Source organism: Equus asinus, chromosome 5 (genome assembly GCF_041296235.1).
Source record: "Equus asinus isolate D_3611 breed Donkey chromosome 5, EquAss-T2T_v2, whole genome shotgun sequence".
In the NCBI taxonomy this organism is placed as follows: domain Eukaryota; kingdom Metazoa; phylum Chordata; class Mammalia; order Perissodactyla; family Equidae; genus Equus; species Equus asinus.
Window position 1 is genome coordinate 77867264 of NC_091794.1, and position 20701 is coordinate 77887964.

The 20701-nt window shown below is 38.2% G+C and overlaps 1 protein-coding gene across 6 annotated transcripts in view; it reads left to right on the forward strand.

The window, feature by feature from the left end:
• Positions 1 to 1451: 1451 nt before the first annotated feature.
• IPP (intracisternal A particle-promoted polypeptide) overlaps positions 1452 to 20701 on the forward strand; it is a 39625-nt gene continuing 20375 nt past the window's right edge. For 2 of the 6 annotated variants that reach the window (XM_070510020.1, XM_070510022.1), the window contains exons 1-5: positions 1468 to 1626; positions 3909 to 4250; positions 8519 to 8950; positions 14507 to 14662; positions 16413 to 16580. In XM_070510020.1, the coding sequence (XP_070366121.1) occupies positions 3959 to 4250; positions 8519 to 8950; positions 14507 to 14662; positions 16413 to 16580 (1048 nt within the window). In that variant the 5' untranslated portion in view covers positions 1468 to 1626; positions 3909 to 3958. Of the gene's footprint in view, positions 2240 to 3908; positions 4251 to 8518; positions 8951 to 14506; positions 14663 to 16412; positions 16581 to 20701 lie in introns of all 6 variants that reach the window. The other 4 variants (XM_044770685.2, XM_070510021.1, XM_044770684.2 and 1 more) reach the window with 3 other exon arrangements.

Sequence of the window (20701 nt, forward strand, 5' to 3'; positions counted from 1 at the left end):
AGATGTATGGACCATATGTTCCAGTAATTCTGCTCCTAGGTACATACTCTAAAGCACTGGTTTTCAAATTGCTGGGTGCAATCCAATAGTAAATTGTGAAATTAATTTTAGTGGTGAAGTACAATTTTCTCAAAGGTAAAATCATGACTTTCAAATAAATATAAAATAAACACGCCAAAATATGATTTAGGGGGCCGCCCAGAGGCCGGTTAAGTTCACACACTCCCCTTTGGTGGCCTGGGTTTTCACCGGTTGGGAACCTGGGTGCCAACAGGGCACCGCTCATCAGGCCATGCTGAGGCAGTGTCCCACATAGCACAACCAGAGGCACTCACAATTAGAATATACAATTTTGTACCGGGGGCTTTGGGGAAGAGGAGGAGGTGGGGAAGGAGGGGGAGGAGGGGGAGGAGGTGGGGAAGGTGGGGGAGGAGGGGGAGGAGGAAGAGGAAGTTGAGGAAGAGGAAGAAGAAGAAGAGGAAGAAAAATGATTGGCAACAGTTGCTAGCTCAGGTGCCAATCTTTAAAAAGAAGTTATTTATCTCATTAATTAATGAGAGAACCAGTAAAACGTCATAGCAATGTTGTATGAATTTGCTAAGAAACGAGACTGAAATGAGTTTGCTAACAGAGGCAAAGGTGGTTTAACATCCCATAGGTCAATAAAATGTAATGTTTTGAGACATCTTTTCTACAGGGTAGACAAGATTTCTTTTAAATATTATCAGTCTTGTAAAATAGCTTAGTCAATAGAAAGAGGTCCCTAGGGATTCAAATCCTTCCAGCGCTTGCTAGACAATGCCCAGCGTTACACTGAAAGGGCAGCCAGTAATCTCTTTTGCTCATTTCCAAGCCTTTGACAATTTGACCTTTTGTATTTTTTGGCAACGAAATCGAAAAGAAGAAATAGGAATTCAGAGCATTACTGGTAGTAAGCATAAACAGTTTTGTGGATTTTTGTTTCAGATATATCCACCTATATACACGTGTGTGGTATTATTGGGTTTGATGTAGAATGTGTTTGTTCACCGCGGGCTGGGGTCAGAAAGTTTGAAAGTCACTAATGCGACATATTATGAGCTTCAACAGTGAAAAATAACTGGACGTTTTGAGTTCTCCCTTCTCTCAAAGTAGGCATCCATTCACAGCTCCGGGATCAGTCAGGCAGAGACTCAGAAAATGATGTGAGTGAATGGTAAAGACGAGAGAGAAGCGCCACGCTTCATCTCTGTCCTGCATTAACACTGAGGTTCGCTGGCCGCCTGGGAGACCACAAGAGTCGAGAAAGAACAGGCGGAGTGGAAAGGGTGAGCCAGATAGCTCGAAGCTCAACAGGCAGGAGCTCAGATGTGCAGCTGGGCTGTTGCCTGCGAGGAAACCAGCACAAATCGCGGGCCACGACAGCCCGGCCCAGGGAGCCGCGGCTACTGGCGCGCGGAGGAACACTGCGCACGCGCAGCCACGGCCGGGGCCGGCGGCGCAGGGAGAGGCCCTTAGCCAGGCGCGGCCTCGGCTCCCGCCCTCGGCGGCCGAGCTGCCCGGTCACCCCGCCCTCTGCACGCCCCTGCTGGTCGCGGCTGCGCGCGCAGAGCCTGAGCGGGCGCCGGCGGGAAGGGGAAGCGGCGGGTAAGAGGGGCCTGCGTCCCGGTGCGTCTGTGACGGAGGTGGGGGTTTCCTCTTCGGCTCTCCCGGCTATCGGGAGCCTGAGAAGCAGAGTGAGAGGAGCCTCTGGAACCGGCGTGCGGCCGCCGCTCGCAGTCGCAGTGTTTGCGCCCTCCCCGGGCGTCGTTTGGGCCGGCCCGCTCCTGCCTCTCCTCTCCCCGCCCCCACGGGGCAGGCCGAAGGCCGAGCCGCTGGCCCGTCTGCTGTCCCCAGACAGGTCTGAGATGCCTTCCCCGCCATTTAGGTAGCGCCGGCAAGTTGATCCTCCTTTAGTGTCGCAGCGACGTAGGGCTGGCCCTCCAGGTCCAGCCCCTACTGCAAGCACAAAGAGCCTCATTCTTTGGACGCTCGCTCGTCCTTGGATTCTTTCTGTCACCCTCTACGGGAGCAGTTTACCAGATGCTCTGGGCGCTGAATTCAAGGCCACTAGACATAGGTTCTCTGTAGTTCCCTGGGCGTCTCCACCGTTTCCTGATAATCTGCCTTTCAAGTTTGCGTCTCTTGAGGCATGTGCCTTACATTCCTATGCAGTGTCCCGGAATTATGCTCTTTCCTTTTGGAAATACGGTCACCCCAGGTGCGCCTTTTGGAACGAAGTACTCCCCTGGCAGTGGGATAGCATCTGCAGTTACTGCGAAGCGTGGTAACATTAGGATTTCTACGGGCTGTTACAGAGTGGGTATTTAGTGAACTCTTCGTAGCAGGAGGCAGCATTTTAGCTCAGTGACTGTGCTTGGTGCCTTGAAATTGGGGGCAAAGGAGATACTTTGTAATTAAACCACTCGGGTCCAAAACCTCTTGACAGGAAGAAATCTAAAGCAGAAAAAAGCCTGACAGCCGTGTCATGTTTACTAGTATCTGCAGGTCAAATTTCTACATAGAGACAAATACACTCTTTGCTTTTATATGCCAGTTCAATCTAATGTGTTGACGTTCTGTAGATGCTGACGTGAAGTTTTAGCAGCTACCTTGGAAACTCGCAATCAAATTTCTCAATAAGTTAATTCCCAGATCATCATGATAATCACCTTACTTTTTCTTTGATAAGTTTGACTGAATGCTGTAAACTTAACCACTTTTTTCTAATATGATCCCACACCATTTGTCAGTCTTACTAGCAATTGTCTTTGATGCCTAAATTACAAAACCTTAGTCATCTTAGGTTTCTCTTATGCTTCATCTCTATATCTCTTATATTGCCAAATCTCATGTTTTCTTTATTCAAAAAGTAACTTAGATTTATCCTTTTGATTTTCATTGTTGAAGCCGTAAGTCTGTTTTTCTAGGACTTTGTTACCTCTTAACTCACGCCCTGAAGGCTCAAATAACAGTTCTAAAACATGACTATAGTCATGTTTACTTTGATGAACCTGTAAAGGCTCAGGACCAGATTTCTATGCTTGGGTTTCAAAGCCCTTTCTCTATAACCTGGCCTAGTATTTCCTATGCATGTGATACTGTGGGAAAAGCCCAGGATTTAGAGTAAGACCTGGATTCAAATACCAAGACGGTCATTATACTAACACTGTGTCCTTGGTAAACTCTGAGCTCCGTTGTTCTCTCTCGTTTTGAATAACAATATTTTTTCTTCCAGCCTCTTAATTATTGTGAAAATTATAATTGGCGTAATGTGTGGAAAAGCTATCAGAGTTAAACAAAAACAACCTAAGCTATTATTGTTATTTCTCATTGTACTCATTCATTTTACCAACATTTGAAAATCTAGTGTATTAGATACTGGTGCTACAGCTATGAAAGACAGGCCCTGCCCTGTCTATATGAAGGGCTTCCTGTGCTAAGGGAAGTGTACAAATTGAAGGATTTTAAGCAGACAGTTGGCCTGGTCACAGTTGCTTTCTGGAACTTCATTCTGGCTACAATGTGTGCCTCCTTACTGCAGTGTACAAAACTTTCTATGTTTGTGCTTTTCCTTATTTTCTTTACCCAAAAGGGCTTATGCCCTCTCCTGGTGCCTTAGTACTATTTATCTTTCATTATCCACTAGAGGTCCCATTTCTGCTGTGAAGCGTCCTCTAGTTATTTTAGCCTCCATTACTTATTTCCTTCTCTGAAACCCTATTAGGAATAGTACCACACAGTTTAGTCCTTAGTTGTTTCATGTGTGTTTGTGTCCCTAAGTAGATTGCAATCTCCTTGAGGATAGGAAATGTTTCATATGTGTGTGAATAGAAGACATGTTAAACACGAAAGTATGTTGCTTGGTCTCTTTCTACTTTGTTTTTCAGGATAGGACCGGATTATGGGCAACAGTCCTTTTAATTAATTTATCATCATCATGGCTAGTGAGGGCTGTTCCAAGGCGGGTGATAGTCCTTTTTCATCAGATAAACATGCCCAACTCATCTTGGCCCAGATCAATAAAATGAGGAATGAACAGCATTTCTGTGACGTGCAGCTGCAAGTTGGGAAGGAGACTTTTCAAGTTCATCGGCTGGTTTTGGCTGCCAGTAGTCCTTACTTTGCAGCTTTGTTCACTGGAGGAATGAAGGAGTCTTCAAAAGATGTTGTACAGATTCTAGGAATTGAAGCTGGAATCTTTCGAATACTTCTAGATTTCATTTACACAGGTACGTTAAGTGAACCTGTTGCTTTGAGTGAAGAGTGATACAATCACCTATGCACTACTATGGCATATAAATTGCTCTAACTTACGTGGAAAGGAATTTGGCAATATGTTATTATGAGCCTTTGAAAAGTTCCTATCTTTTGACCCAGTGTTCCTTTTCTAGGAATCCTAAGAAATTAATTAGTGATGCAGGCAAATATTTATGTACCAGGATGTTTATTGTAACGTTATTTATAATAGTATATAATTGAATACAATCTAATTGTCCCTCAGCAGGTTATATGGTTAAATAAATTATAGTACATGTGTATATAATGGAATATTTTTCTAGATCTCATAAATGATTTTTACATATACATATATACCTACATGCACACTGTCATGGAATAATGTTTACAGTATATTAAATGAAAAAATCTGGATATAGATACAACCTCAATTTTGTAAAAATAAAAAAAATCATTTGTGTGTGTATTTGTGCACAAGAAAGAGACTAGAATGTTGATGGTGTTTATCTCTAGATGACAGATATGGAAGATTCTTATTTTTTCCTTTTTTTCTGTTTTTCCTCAAAAATGTTTATAATCAGCATGTTATTTTAATCAAAACTTTTAATTTTAAAATGTTTTGAGGAGTTTTAATGACATTAGAAAATGCACACAAAAACTATTATAAAGTATAAGTCTTATGCAACATAAATATGCATGGAAAAAAGATTTCAAAGAAATATGCTAGAGTGTTGAAAGAAACTAAAGTTTGAAAGAAATACACAATGTATGTGTATGGGAAAATGTGTGATTTTAATTCTTGTTTTTATACTTTTCTGCCTTAAAGTTTTTTTTACAGTGAATGTGTATTACTCTTACAGTCAGAAGAAAATGTTTGAGATCAAAGACTATGTTTGTTTGGTCTAGTTTTGAGAATATACCATGCTCTTCTTAAGGGACTACTTGGTGAGAGATAATTATGTGGCCTAATAAAGTATTATTTATTTAATGCATGGTATTTAAACCTGGAAAATGACAAAAGGTGATTTCTGTTCTCTGTGTTGTTTCATATTCCTTTTTGGAAAATTTCAGAAAATGATAATTCTTAATTTGGGGACTGTAAAAATGATTATCTTTATCTACTGAAATCAGTGCAGGTCTATCTATTGGCTAATATACAAATTAATGTTGAGGAGTTCTTGACCTCACTTTTCTAAATGATGTATGAGCTGATTAAACTACTTCATAAATGCTCCTGCTTCTCTTATTTGCAAAGTATAAATTAACACAGATTGACCCAATGGCATTAGTGTTGAACTACATAAAAAAAGAAGAAATGCCACAAGTTGTGTGTTCTAACTCTGTTGTCTGACAGTAGCAACAAGAGATTTTTAGCGAAAGAGAATGTTCATGGCATCACTGTATTGCTGGTGATAAGCACTTCCATCAAAGAAATAAGAAGTGGTAAAACTCACAGAAATAAAGCTACTGAGTGTATCTGGGGGAAATAACATTGTGGAGAACTATTGATGTTTAAGGCTAAAATTAGTTTAACAGTTAAGAACAATGTTTGGCTGCTAGTAAAAGATATAAAATGGTTCAACAAGATAAGAGTTTATTTGTTTTTCTGCAAAGATGAGTCCATAGTAGGCATTCCAAGGCTGGTGTGGTGGCTTCATGATGTCATTGGTGTCCCATTACTCTTCCAACATTTTGCTCCACCATTTATAGTTTGTAGCGTCTAATCTCATGATCACTGAACTCCAGCCAGTGGAACGAGGAAGACGGAAAGGCAAAAGTGCTTGCCAGCTGCATCTATCCTCTTTTTTAAGCTTTTCTGGTAGCCCTACCCCAATAACTGCTGCCTATATCCTGTTGGCCAAACTCAGTCAAAAGTTTACTCGTATCTGCAAGGGAGGTTGAGAAATGTAATTTTCAGCAGGGCGCAATTGCCACCCACAGCAGAAACAAGATTCTGTTGGTAAGGATGAAAAGAAAATGAATATTGGATATTTATTGGACAGGAAGCTTTGTAGTTTTTGATACAATTAGTTCTTTAAAAATATGTTCTTGCCACAACTAGAAGGACCCACAACTAAAAACAGATATACAACTATGTACTGGGAGGATTTGGGGGAGAAAAAGCAGAAAAAAAAAAAAGAAAAAAAAAATTTTTTAAGATTGGGACCTGAGCTAACAACTGTTGCCAATCTTTTCTTTTTTCTGATTTTTCTCCCCAAATCTCCCCAGTGCGTAGCTGTATATTTTAGTTGTGAGTCCTTCTAAATGTGGCGTGTGGGACGCCGCCTCAGTGTGGCCTGACAAGCAGTGCCATGTCCGCGCCCAGGATCTGAACCAGCAAAACCCTGGGCCGCTGAAGTGGAGCACACGAACTTAACCACTCAGCCACAGGGCCAGCCCCTAAAAATATGTTCTTCATTTTCATTGTAATAGCATTTCCTTTTTTGAGATATGAGGGCAGCAAAACCTGTTGATCTCTCCTTTGGACTTGTCTATACATTGTTTTTTTTTTTTTTGCTGAGGAGATTCGCCCTGAACTGACATCTGCTGCCAATCTTCCCCTTTTTGTATTTGAGCCACTGCCACAGCATGGGTGCTGACAGACAAGAGGTGTAGGTCTGCTCCCGGGAACCAAACCTGGGCTGCCAAAGCGGAGCACACTGAACTTAACTGCTAGGCCACTGGGGCTGGCCTGTTGTCTATACATTCTTTATTATCCGTTCACAATTCTAATAGGTCTTAATGAATGTTTCTCACCTTAGTTTTTCATCTACTTTACTTGTAATTAAATGACTTAGGTTTGTGATCTAGCTGTGATCACATAATTAGCTATGTGATACAAAGCATTTCATTTAGCTTTAGTCAATCATTCATTCTCTTAGCAGATATTTATTGAGTACTTTTTTTGAGCTAGGCACAGGGGTATGACAGTAAACAAGACAGACATGGCCTCTGGCTTCACAGAGCTTCATAGGTAATGCAGTTCAGGTACTTACAAAATAAAATGAGCTTATGAGAGCCTCATTTGCCTTATTCATAAAAAGGGGATAAGTAGCACTTTATGTTTCATGTGAAGGTTAAATGAGATAAATTTTAATAAATGTAAAAGTGCTTTTTGTAAACTATAAAGGCTTATTAAGTTGTAGGGCATTCTTTTTATTACTCTCAAGTAACTCTTGGCTTTATCCAGTAGCAGTCATTCACCTCCCGTACGTCACTACCCATGATCTTATCTTTTCCGAATATGTAATGAATTCTCATTTTATTCAGGTAGTCTTATCTCAGTTTTCTCTGCAGCCACTGCCATTTACTTCCATGGTGGATTCCATTTCTCATACTTTTGGAAAAATCCCTGTTTGTATTCAACAAGCCATACTCTTCCTCTCAGCATAATCTCTTTGACCCTTCATTCATTTAAAGAAATTTTTTTGAGCACTCAGTGTGTGCTGGGCATTGGGAATACAGAAGGGGCAAGCTTTGCCCCAGAAGTTTTTATAGATCTAATTGGGAATACAAACAAATAGTTTAGTGGAGTGAATGTCATAAAAGGGATAAAGGGAAAGTGTAAGACTGAATGGAGAGTCGGAGAGTTTATCCTTAGGTAGGAGAAATACAGTGGTTTTTTTCCTCTTCAATATAATTGACTATTTGATGTCCTCCCAAAGTCATTATATAAATAAATGAAAGTGAAAGCCTCTGGAAAGAGAGCAGAATATATATAGTTACTTAAATATTAAGTACTTAACAACTTTTCATGTTTATAGACTCTTGGTTATACATAAAATTAAAAGTTGATATTTGTATGGCACTTTGTTGTAATTGAAGATAGGGACCCTGTCTTATTCTCCCCAGTGCCTCATAATGTTTGTTAGATGCGTGTAGCCTTATGGTAAAAGCGAGACTTCGATATCAATCTCAGCCCTGCAACTCACTTAACCATGTGACTGGGGACAAGTCTGATTCTGTTTTCTTAATACAAAACTAAGAAAAAAAATGCCTACTTTCTGGGGTATAGTGAGGGTTAAATGAGTTCATAAGACAATTAATGCTGTATCTGGTTCGTTGTAAGTGTTCCATTAATGCTAAGTATCATTATCATTTGTCTTGTACTCGTTCTATAAATTCTTTTTTGCCTTTTTACTTAGCATTTATCTACACTGCGAACACTAAGCTATCAGTGTAATCAAGTATAATGCTTTTTGAATATAAGTCAAGTGTTTGTTTTTATTTTATTGGCTGTTTTGTCTCCCTGTTTCCCTAGGTATAGTGAACGTAGGTGTGAATAATGTCCAGGAGTTGATTGTTGCTGCGGACATGCTACAGTTGACTGAAGTTGTCAATCTTTGTTGTGAGTTTCTGAAGGGACAAATTGATCCGCTGAACTGTATTGGGGTCTTTCAGTTCTCAGAGCAAATTGCCTGCCATGATCTTTTGGAATTCACAGAAAACTACATTCATGTCCATTTCTTGGAGGTTCATAGTGGGGAAGAGTTCCTGGCACTTACAAAAGATCAGCTGATCAAAATTTTGCGAAGTGAAGAGCTTAGCATTGAGGATGAATACCAGGTCTTCTTAGCTGCAATGCAATGGATTCTGAAAGATCTAGGAAAGAGAAGAAAATATGTGGTGGAAGTGCTAGACCCAGTTCGATTCCCTTTATTACCTCCTCAGAGGCTTCTAAAGTATATAGAAGGTAATTTTTTGTTGCATATCAAATTAGTCAATTAATTATCCAATGGCTTTGTCTCTGTTTGAAAGGTGATAGTGTTTTCATTTTTCAGTTCAATAGCAGACATTTATTGAATGATTACTATATGCGAGATACAACTTTTGTGTTTTGTGGGTAGGCAGTAGTAGTTCAGTATTTCTATTCATTATTTTAATCAAATCTTTTTTTTTTTTTTTAAAGATTTTATTTTTCCTTTTTCTCCCAAGCACGCCGGTACATAGTTGTGTATTTTTAGTTGTGAGTCCTTCCAGTTGTGGCATGTGGGATGCTGCCTCAGCATGGCCTGATGAGCGGTGCCATGTCCGTGCCCAGGATCCGAACCATCTAAACCCTGGGCAGCCGAAGCAGAGCTCGCGAACTTAACCACTCGGCCATGGGTCCGACTCCCTAATCAAATCTTTATGTAACTTTCTGGAGATTAAATACTAAGGGAGCTTAGAGTTATAGATAAAGTTACTAACAGAGCTAAAATACTACTTCTGTTTTTGGCAATACTAATTATTTCAGTGTAAGATTTCCTCTTGCCACTCTGAAAAATTCAGCAAAACTTAACATTTGAGGAAAATGCATACCCTAAAAACAAAACTCAATAAATCCTGTAAGTCCTCTCATTATAAAATGAATGTTATAGTGATATACTATCATAACTTCTAAGTAGCCTTTGAATCATCTTTAGGTTCTAAACTTTGAAAATACTTTTCACCATAGTATAAAATAGTTTTTATCTTTACGTTAGGAAAATGGTAATATTTAAATTTATTTTTAAAAACTACTTTAGACCTGGTCTCAAGATTTGAAGCTTTTACTCTTGTCGTGTACTGAAACTTTATGATATGACTGAATTGCAAATGATCTTATAAATTAAATATTAGTATTAAAGGCATAATTCTGTGAAGGAGTTATATTTAATGTGGATTTTCAGTTTTTCTCCACTCTGTTTAACAGTGTTAATAGAATTTTGTAGGTTTTTCTGAGTGATATCTTGTATTAATGCATATACGGCCAATTCTTGTTATTCATGGTAATTATGTTCTGTAAAGTTGCCGCAAACACTAAATTGGCAAATACTGAGCTATTGTTCATAGGGGAAATGCATGGTAAGTTCTTATAAGCCTCTGGTCACAACATTTTTGTCAGCTGATCAATATATAACCTTGTTTTATGTGTGTTTCTGTCAGAAACACCTTATTTAATATATATTGTTGACTCATTACCGTTGAACTCATGGCCAACAGCACTGTTGTTCATGCCTGAGTGAAGCCTATCTACCACTTGTATTTTCCCTGTGAGGTACATCACAGCCTTCTTGCGCTTAGGAGGACTAGATAGCACCTGAGCAGTATGCTTGGGGTCCATTTTAAATGGCAAAATCACCAACAAAAAGCACAAAAATATGAAAAACATGGCACTAAGTAGACTATGAAAAGGACACTTGTTTACAGTATGAGACCTGAAACAAAAAGGCAAAGCATCACCTTGTTCAGCCTCACCTGGAAACGTGCATGTCAGGTGATTCACGTTTTTTGCTACTCTGTGGCATGTCCATGAATGACTGGGAAAGCGCCAGGAGTATTGATTTGGGTTATAAATATGTTTTAGTGAGTAGATGTATTCACAAATAAGGAATCCACAAATAATGAAGTCTAACTGTATTTAAATGCTAAAACAAGAAGAGAGAAATTATCCAGACAATTTTTGCATGAATCATGCGAGAATTTAGGAATGGGACAAAGGCTTTCATCCTTGCATTGGCTTTTCCCAAATGCCACAGACACAGTGCCAAAGGAAAGTTCCTCTGCTAGGAGCTAGGGAAGGTTCCCTAGAATCGGGCCGTGTTTTCCTGCAGCTTGTTGGTAATATTCAAGTCTTGCACTGCTTATTAAGTATGCCCAATAGTTAACACCTGAAGGTATTTCACTGGAGTAAAAACTGTAAGGAGTTAAGGGAGAAGTAAGTGCAGAATTTTTTTAAAAGGCAATCTGAATAGTTTTCAACTTAGGAACTTTTTCTGTTTGATCATCTTGGGAAAAAGATGGACAGGTAATGTAGAAAAATGAAAATCTACCACAAAATTCAGAGAGGAAGCAAAAGACTCAATTGAAATCATTAAATTATGTTACGTGAAATGTGTAGATGTTTTCCCCGGTGTATATATTTTTTATTTACCACTGGAATAATTCAGACAATTTAATATTATTAGCTATATGATAACATTTATTTCTTGCATTTTAGAGAGTGACTTTACTTTTTTTAAATGGTACATGCTCTTATAAAAAAATTAGGTAATAAAGTATGAAAAAACAGCAAATCACCCAAAGTCTGCCACCCAGAACTAACCAGTTATAATTAACATCTAGTAAATATCATTCTAGATATCTCTGTATAGGAGGATGGATGATGGATGGATGTGTGATTGGATGGATAGATAGAAAAAAAATTATAAGGATAAGAATCATTTCGTGCATGCTATTATAAAGATTTTATTTTATTTTTTCCTTTTTCTCCCCAAAGCCCCCTGGTACATAGTTGTGTATTCTTAGTTGTGGGTCCTTCTAGTTGTGGCATATGGGATGCTGTCTCACCACGGCCTGATGATCGGTGCCATGTCCACACCCAGGATCTGAACCGGCGAAACCACTCGCCCATGGGGCCGGCCCCCTATGCGTACTATTTACAATACAAAAAATATGGTTAAATCTCACTAAAAGTTAACAAAGAAGTAACTGAAGTAGTACCTAATTTCAGATAAATATTTACCCCAAGAAATATTCGTTCTAAAAGGTTCTTATAGGGGCTGGCCTGGTGGTGCAGCGGTTAAGTTTGCACGTTCCGCTTCTCGGTGGCCTGGGGTTTGCTGGTTTGGATCCCAGGTGTGGACATGGCGCCGCTTGGCAAAAGCAATGCTGTGGCAGGCGTCCCACATATAAAGTAGACGAAGATGGTCACGGATGTTAGCTCAGGGCCAGTCCTCCCCAGCAAGAAGAGGAGGATTGGCAGTAGTTAGTGCAGGGCTAATCTTCCTCAAAAATAAAAAATAAATAAAATGTTCTTATAGAGTTAAGGACAAAAGAGGAAAATCATTAAAAGAGGAAATCATAGTTTCATTTCATGTTTCAATTTTAAACAGAATAGGCTCTCTGCTAAGAAAAATGAGGTAATTAGCACTGTTATTTTTCTTCTTACCCCCTCAAGGTTTGTAGCTTTTATATAATTTTTTTTTCAATAATTATTCCCCTAGTTCTGTGCTTTTGTTTTGTATTTAAGTGGATTTGACGCTGTCTTCCAGTTTTTCAACCATAGTCTTTTTATTCCTGAATTTTCTTATTTGATTCATCGTTTGGTTGGCTGGATTTCGTCACCAAGTAACTGTTTTCAAGAAAGGCTCATGATTACTGTATTTCCTGAATTTTTTTCATATTTGAGAATTTCTGCCTGTTGCTCTTTTAATTTAGCAGCAATTTGGGTGACATAATATTCTTAAGTTAACATGATACTCCTCCCTGCATCCACCCCCCCCAAACTTTGTAAGGCATGGTTCTTTTTTTTTTTAATGACTTGCTTTTTCTGCTTGGATGCCTAAAGAATCCTCTTTCATTATTCTTGATTTGTATTAAGGTTTGTCATTTTTCATTTAGACTATACCCTTTCCTTTGAAAAATTTTTTTCCTTCTTTTCCCCAAAGCCCCCCAGTACATGGTTGTATATTCTAGTTGTGAGTGTCTCCGGTTGTGCTATGTGGGACGCCACCTCAGCATGACCTGATGAGCAGTGCCAGGTCTGCGCCCAGGATCGGAACCGGTGAAACTCTGGGCCACTGAAGCAGAGCGTGCGAACTTAACCACTCGGCCACAGGACTGGCCCCTACCCTTTCCTTTTAAAGCTTCAGTTTTTCCTTAATTTGGGGGAAATTTTCATGTATGAAATTTCTGAATACTTTTAATGTTTCATTTAGTAGTCTTCATCCTTTTATTAGAACTTCCTTGTCTTTCATATTTACTCTCTTCTAATGTTGAAATGTTTTTTGTCTTTTGCTCCGTATTCACAGTTGTTTTTTCGTCTGTACACCAAATCGCTAATTTGATTTTTTGTCATATCTATTGTGTTTCTTTCTAATTCATTAAGTCTGTAGTACTGTCATTTCAGTTCTCACATTGTTTCCTTACGAATGCATCTCATTCTGTCTTTCAGCTCTTTTTTTAATAGAATCTGTATTCCTAAGTAATTCTATCCTGTGAAGCATTCTTGGGGAGTCTGTTTCTGTTTGTGGCTAATGTTTTCTTCCACACTGAATTCTTCAGTCTCTTTCTCTTCTTTTTTCTGGGATATATTTTAATAGTTGTATAGCTGTTTCTTGATATATTGCTCATGCTTAACATGGGCAACTCTGTTCAAAACTGTTTGCTCTGATAATGTAAGAGCTAATTCTCCTTGACGCCCTCTTTATCTTAGTATAACTGGTTTGTTTCTACCATCTAAAATTTGAGGGCTATGTATGTGTTCTCACCACTTCTTTCTAGCTGAGGCATGAGGATGGTGAAACAATAAAGATCTGCTAAGGCTGAGGTCTTTGCTTGGGGACCTGGGCTCTGACCTTTGTCTTTTAAGATCCTGTTATTGATCTTGTATTAGGGCTTACTTAATCCAGCCAAGGATGTATCTTATCCGAAGTGTGGACTTTGGCTGGCACTATGCTGTTAGATGGCAAACCCTGGTGATCCTTTCCACCATTACTCATAGTCCCATAGAGGATTTTTCTTTTAATGGTTTTGTTCTTTGACTTCTCAGTTCTCCTTCTTACCGGCTTGTTCTACCTCTCTCCAAATTGTTAATTATTAGGGAAAGTTCTCAAGATTTTGTTACTTGACCTTTTTTCCTCAATATTGCTTCTGGGATATAGGGACAAGACTTGGAGATCGTCCCTTGCTAGTATATATGGTGCCTTTATGCAAATTAGAAAATAGTGCCCTTTCAGGGAGGCTGGGTCTTACAGCCTGCTAGCTGGGGCAGATTGGCTTTCATCCCCAATTCACCTCCTCAGCTAAGCACCCTTGAGCAGGGATCATCTACCCAATCATGCTCAAAGTCTTGTTAGGAGATAGACCTCATCCTACCAGAATTTTTTGTTTCTTGTTTTGACTATCATTTGTAAAGTTTGTGACATAATTTTATGTCCTTTTTGTTATTTGGTTGTAAGTATAGAATTTTGAGCTATTTTATGTTTTCATTTTGTTAGATAATTGTAATCCTATTTCATTCGCCATCTTTATTTAGAAATCCTCATATATGTGTTTTCAAATTGGATGTTATGAAGCGTATTTTTAAAAGCAATCTTTGGTTTAAGGAAAGTATATTCTTTAGTAGCAATGAGAAAAATAATATTTGGTGTTGTAGGAAACATACATCATCGATGATGAATTTTTATTTTTTGATTGTTAAATGCATTTTATGTTCATGGAAAAATGTCTTTTCAATGTTATTTAAAAGTTGTTTAAAAGATTATCTTTTTAAACATTGCTTTAGGAGTATCTGATTTTAATCTTCGTGTTGCGTTGCAAACACTTTTGAAAGAGTACTGTGAGGTGTGCAAATCTCCCAAAGAGAACAAATTTTGTGGTTTTCTGCAGACATCTAAGGTTCGACCTAGGAAGAAAGCAAGAAAGTACCTGTATGCAGTAGGTAAGAACCTTTAAAAAGGTAATAGAAATTATCCTTATTTTGGGTATCAAAACCTTTTAATATTTTGCTGTTATTACCGTACATGTCAGAATATGCAGAGGTGTCAAATAGGCATATTTAATTTACATATAGGCTGCATATTTATAAACTGTGTTTATATAACACAGTGGGCACATCTAAGAATAAATTATTCTTATTAAATTATTTTTGTCAAAAACTGACTAAAGAAATGCTGCTTTAGCATTAAAAGTTAAAAATTTGAATTCTAGTTAAAAATAGGAAAATAAATTTCAAAATTTTTATTCACAGTGTCTTAAAATGGTCATTAGGGTTGATAGGAACCAGTGATTTCCAAAGTGTGGTTGTGCAGATAATCCATAGGAGTATCAGATGGACATGTTAAAACCTCTTTTCATTTTTATTTTAAAAAACATTAAACTTTATCAATATTTGATATATAGACAAATTGTTCAAATTTATATACGTAATTTATATATAAATACTTTGTATAATTTAATGTAATTATATGTATAATTTTATATATGCTATAATATATAAATATGTGATTTCTGAGTGCATGCTAAAATTTTTTTACTGATGGGATATGCAGTCAGACAAGGATTTCAACTCACTATGTTTTTTTTTAAATTTTTTTTATCTTTTGAGGAAGATTAGCCCTAAGCTAACATCTGCCGCCAATCCTCTTCTTTTTGCTGAGGAAGACTGGCCCTGAGCTAACATCCGTGCCTATCTTCCTCTATTTTATGTGGGATGCCTGCCACAGGGATGGCTTGATAAGCAGTGCATAGGTTCACAACTGGGATCTGAACTGGTGAACCCCAGGCCACTGAAGTGGAATGTGCGCACTTAACTGCTGCGCCACTGGGCCGGCCCCACAACTCACTATTTTTAATTGAAAAAGATACTAATAGAAGTCATAATGAGACTTCATAACTAGACAGGTAACCAGCTTCTAGATTTGTGGTTGTTTTTTTCCTGTGAGGAACATTGCCCCTGAGCTAACATCTATTGCCAATCTTCCTCTATTTTTTTGGCTTCAGGAAGATTGTCCCTGAGCTAACATCTGTGCCAGTCTTCCTCTATTTTGCATGTGGGATACTGCCACAGCATGGCTTGATGAGTGGTGTGTAGGCCCACACCCAGGATCCAAACCCACAAACCTCACGCTGCCAAAGCAGAGTGTGTGAACCCAACTACTACACCACTGGGCTGGCCATAGATTTATGTGTTTTTTTTGTTTGTTTTTATTAAAGATTTTATTTTTCCTTTTTCTTCCCAAAGCCCCTCAGTACATAGTTGTGTATTTTTAGTTGTGGGTCCCTCCAGGTGTGGCATGCCGGATGACACCTCAGCATGGCTTGACGAGCGGTGCCATGTCCTTGCCCAGGATTCAGACCCGCGAAACCCTGGGCTGCGGAAGCAGAGTGCACGAACTTAACCACTTGGCCACGGGGCCGGCCCCTAGATTTATGTTTTATTTAACATTCTTTTATAACCAAGACCAGGTGGTAGAGTACTATGGTTAGCCTTATTGTGTTTAAGCCATAATCTTTCAGGACTTGGCACATTTAAGAATAATATATGTATATATGGCAGGCCCTAAAGCACTTATATCCTGCTATGAAATGGTTATACTGAATGTCTAGGGCTAGATTTTTCCTCATTACTACTATTTCCATATTTAGCAGCAAGGGATTTGCTGTGTACCTCCTTTCCTTCCTTTGTTCAGGTGGATATACTCGGTTGCAGGGGGGTCGTTGGAGTGATAGCAGAGCCCTCAGCTGTGTAGAACGTTTTGACACCTTCAGCCAGTACTGGACCACTGTGTCTTCACTTCATCAGGCTCGGTGTGGACTTGGAGTAGCAGTTCTTGGAGGGATGGTCTACGCTATTGGAGGTAATAATGAAAATGTCTTATTTCCCTTATTAGTCTCTAGTTATAAGTTGGCTGCATTCTTATATGCCTTATATATATATATTGCTAGGTACTGTGGGGTATACATAAATATAGTTGTGGCCAGTAAATATTTATTGAATAAATGAATGAAAGAAAGAAAAAGGAAACACAGATATTAAATATTTCAGATTGGAGAGATACTGTGATTTATCACAAGATAGAATACTTAGGTTTGGTTTTAATGAAAAGTCGTTTATAAAATGTGGCACCAAAATTTAGGTCATTTTTTTTTTGGAGAGGAAGATTGGCCCTGAGCTAACATCTGTTGCCAGTCTTCTTCTTTTTGCTTGAGGAAGATTGTCGCTGAGCTAACATGTGTGCCAATCTACCTCTATTTTGTATGTGGGACACCACCACAGCATGGCTTGATGAGGTCCATGCCTGGGATCCGAACCGGTGAACCCTGGGCTGCTGCAGCAGAGTGTGTGAACTTAACCACTATGCCACTGGGCTGGCCCTAGGTCCACATTTATAATAAAAAGTTTAAAAATTCTGAAAGCTGCATTATGAATCATTTTTAATTAGACAAGTTATCTGGACAGTGGGCTATATAAGAACCAAGTTAGCTAGATATTGGGATATAGTTCTTGATTGATATCACTGTGTTTTCTGAAACTACCATTATGTATTGTAAAATGATAAATGAATAAAATTAAATAGAAGGAGATTTGAGGGTTGGAAGAAAATAATTATCAGAGAAGATCTAAAGAGTAATAAATGTAACACTTTTCATATCGATATTTACTTCTGAATAACTTGTCTTTATAGCAACAAGCCTATGTAGATCTTCTCTAACCCTTACAGCTGATCTTTTTGCTTTATTTCTATGGGTCAGTCTAAAACAGTAAAAATTTTATATCAAAAATTTTATTATTTTCTGACTATGATACTGTCAGTTTAAAATGAGAGAGATATAGGGAATAGTTGGTTTTTATTTGTCATTTGGAGGGAATGTAATTGTTGTTCAAAAACTGTTCGTTAAATCAATAAATGTCATGGTGCATCAGAAAATCCCACCAAAGAAATTAGTTTTAAGCAATAACCTTCTGTCAGTATAAAGACCATAATTTTATATAATCTTTGACTAGAACCCTAATAGTTGTTTTTATGTATGAACGTGCGAACTTAAACTCTGCGCCACCAGGCTGGCCCCAAGATATTTCTTAATATATCATTTAAAGATAATTTTTGTTATCAAAGTAATTCAGGTTTGTGCTAGAAAATTTTGCTAAAACTTCAGCATATGAAAAAGAAAATAAAAATCACTCATACTGTAATTATACCATCCAGAGAAAGTCAGTTACTAGTTTGGCTTATTTCCTCCTAGACACATACATATACGTACATACTTAATATTCTAAATACTATTTTTTAAAATTAAGATATAATTCACATACCATAAAATTCACCATTTAGAGTATACAGTTCAGCTGTTTGTCGTATATTTACAAAGTTGTGCAACCATCACCACTATCTAGTTCCAGAACAGTTTCATCACTGCATCAAGAAACACTGTCTACATTAGCAGTCACTCCCCATCCCCCCTCCCAACCCCTAGGAACCACTAATCTCCTTTCTGTCTCTATGGATTTGTCTATTCTGGACATTTCATGTAAATGGAATTGTACGATATATGGTGTTTTTGTGTCTGGCTTCTTTCACTTAGCATAATGTTTTCAAGGTTCATCCATGTCATAGCATGTGTCAGTATTTCATTTCTTTTTATGGCTGAATAACATTCCATTGTATGGCTAATACCACATTTTTTTTACATTCATCAAATGGTAATGGACGTTTGGATTGTTTCCACTTTGTGGCTGATATGAATAAAGCTCCTGTGAACATTCATGGACAAGTTTTTCTGTGAACATGTGTTTTCATTTCTCTTGGATATATACCTAGGAGTGGAATTGTCATATAGTAGCACTATGTTTAACTTTTGGAGATATGTATTGTTTTAAACTTTTTTGCTGTTTACTTTTTATTAAAATACTTATTTTTAACTATTCAAGTACTAAGTGGCTACATTGTCATTGTTAAAAAATCCATTGCGATAATAGTTGAAGTCTCTCTCAACTAAAGACTCTAACTTCCTCCTCAGTAATCCCCTTTGAAAGCTCCAGGAGAAATCATTGTTATCAATATTGTTTGTGTTCTTCTAGATCTTTTTCTATTCTTGCATTCATATCTATATGGAAAAATATATATATATATACATTTATCTTATATAGATTTTAAAATATATAATTGGTATCTAACTATAGGTTTCCAAAATGTGCCTTTTTCACTTTATAATATTTGTAGGAGGAAAGCTTTACTAATCAGCTCATAGAGATAGACCTCATTTAAAAAATTTTTCCTTGGGGCCAGCCCCATGGCCTAATGGTTAAGTTCAATGTGCTTCACTTTGGCAGCCCAGGTTCACGGGTTCAGATCCTGGGTGTGGACCTACACCACTCGTCAGCCATGCCATGGTAGCGACCCAAAAATGAAATAGAGGAAGGTTGGCAGAGATGTTAGCTCAGGGTAATCTTCCTCAAGCAAAAGAAGAGGAAAATTGGTAACAGATATTAGTTCAGGGTGACTCTTGCTCTGGAAAAAAAAATTTTTTTCCTTAAAATATTTTATATTTTGGGTATGCTGTAATATATTTAACTTTTCTTTTATTGATGGACATTTGTTTCAAATTTTTTGCTACTACAAGTAGTGCTCCAATGAATATCATTAGATTTATGCCTCCTTATGCATGTGTTTGAGCATTTCAGTAAGTACGTGTTGAGAAGTGAAATTGCTGAGTCAGTGCTTAAGCACAATTTTAGTTTTTTTAGTTTTTTTTTTTTTAAAGATTTTATTTTTTCCTTTTTCTCCCCAAAGCCCCCTGGTACATAGTTGTGTATTCTTCGTTATGGGTTCTTCTAGTTGTGGCATGTGGGATGCTGCCTCAGCGTGGTCTGATGAGCAGTGCCATGTCCGCGCCCAGGATTTGAACTAACGAAACACTGCGCCGCCTGCAGCAGAGCGCGGGAACTTAACCACTTGACCACGGGGCCAGCCCCCACAATTTTAGTTTTGATAGATAATACCGAGTTGTGCTTCCACCAACAACAGATGAGAGTACCTGTTTTTTTACTCCCTTGTCAGTGCTATATATTATCAAACTTTTAAATTTTTTGCCCATCTCTTAGGTAAAAAATAGTATCTTATTTTTATTTGCATTTTCTATAAGTAAGGTTGAGCATTTTTTTGTATGTTTATTGGCCAATTGTGTTTTGTCTTCTGTGAATTACCACTTAATATTGTTTGTCCACTTTTCTGTTTGGTTCTCATATCTACCAGTCTACCTGTATCTCTCCTCATATACTCTTGTTTTCTCCTGTTACTATGGATGAACTGTTTCTACCTCTGTTGTCTCCACTATGTCCCAGATCCTATCCCCTCTCTCAAATTCAGGGATCTTGTTCTTGTAATTATCCCTTCCCTACAGCATCATCAGGTTTTTCCTGTCTACGGAATGATTACCATTAAGAAGTTACTGTAATATCTCTCATCTTAAAAAATAAACACATTCTCCCTTGACCCCACATCCTCCTCCAGTTACTGCCTCATTTCTCTGCTGCTTTGATAGAAAACAAAAGAGTTGTCTTTATTTGCCTCCCATGCTATTGAACCAGCTCCAATCAGGCTGTCTGATTTTCGTCCCCATTAGTCCACTGAGACTATTCTTATAAGGGTCACCAAAGTCCTCATCATTGCAAAACCAGGGCTCAATTCTCAGTCCTCATCTTATTGAACATCTCAGGATCGTTTGACACATTACTTTCTACTTCTTGAAGTGCCCCCTGTTTTATAATGTAGGTTTTATTATTTTTCAGGTACAGTGAGGCCAAAACATCAGGAGACAATGTTCCGAAGAGGAAGGGGTACACCTTGCTTCACCATGTTGTGGGTGGGTGGTTGGGCGAGTCACATGGGGAAGCACCAGCGTCAGGAGGTGGAGGGAATGGAAGGAAAATGTGGGCAAGAATTTTATTGTGGTTTCTACAGGAAGGAATGGGTGAGGC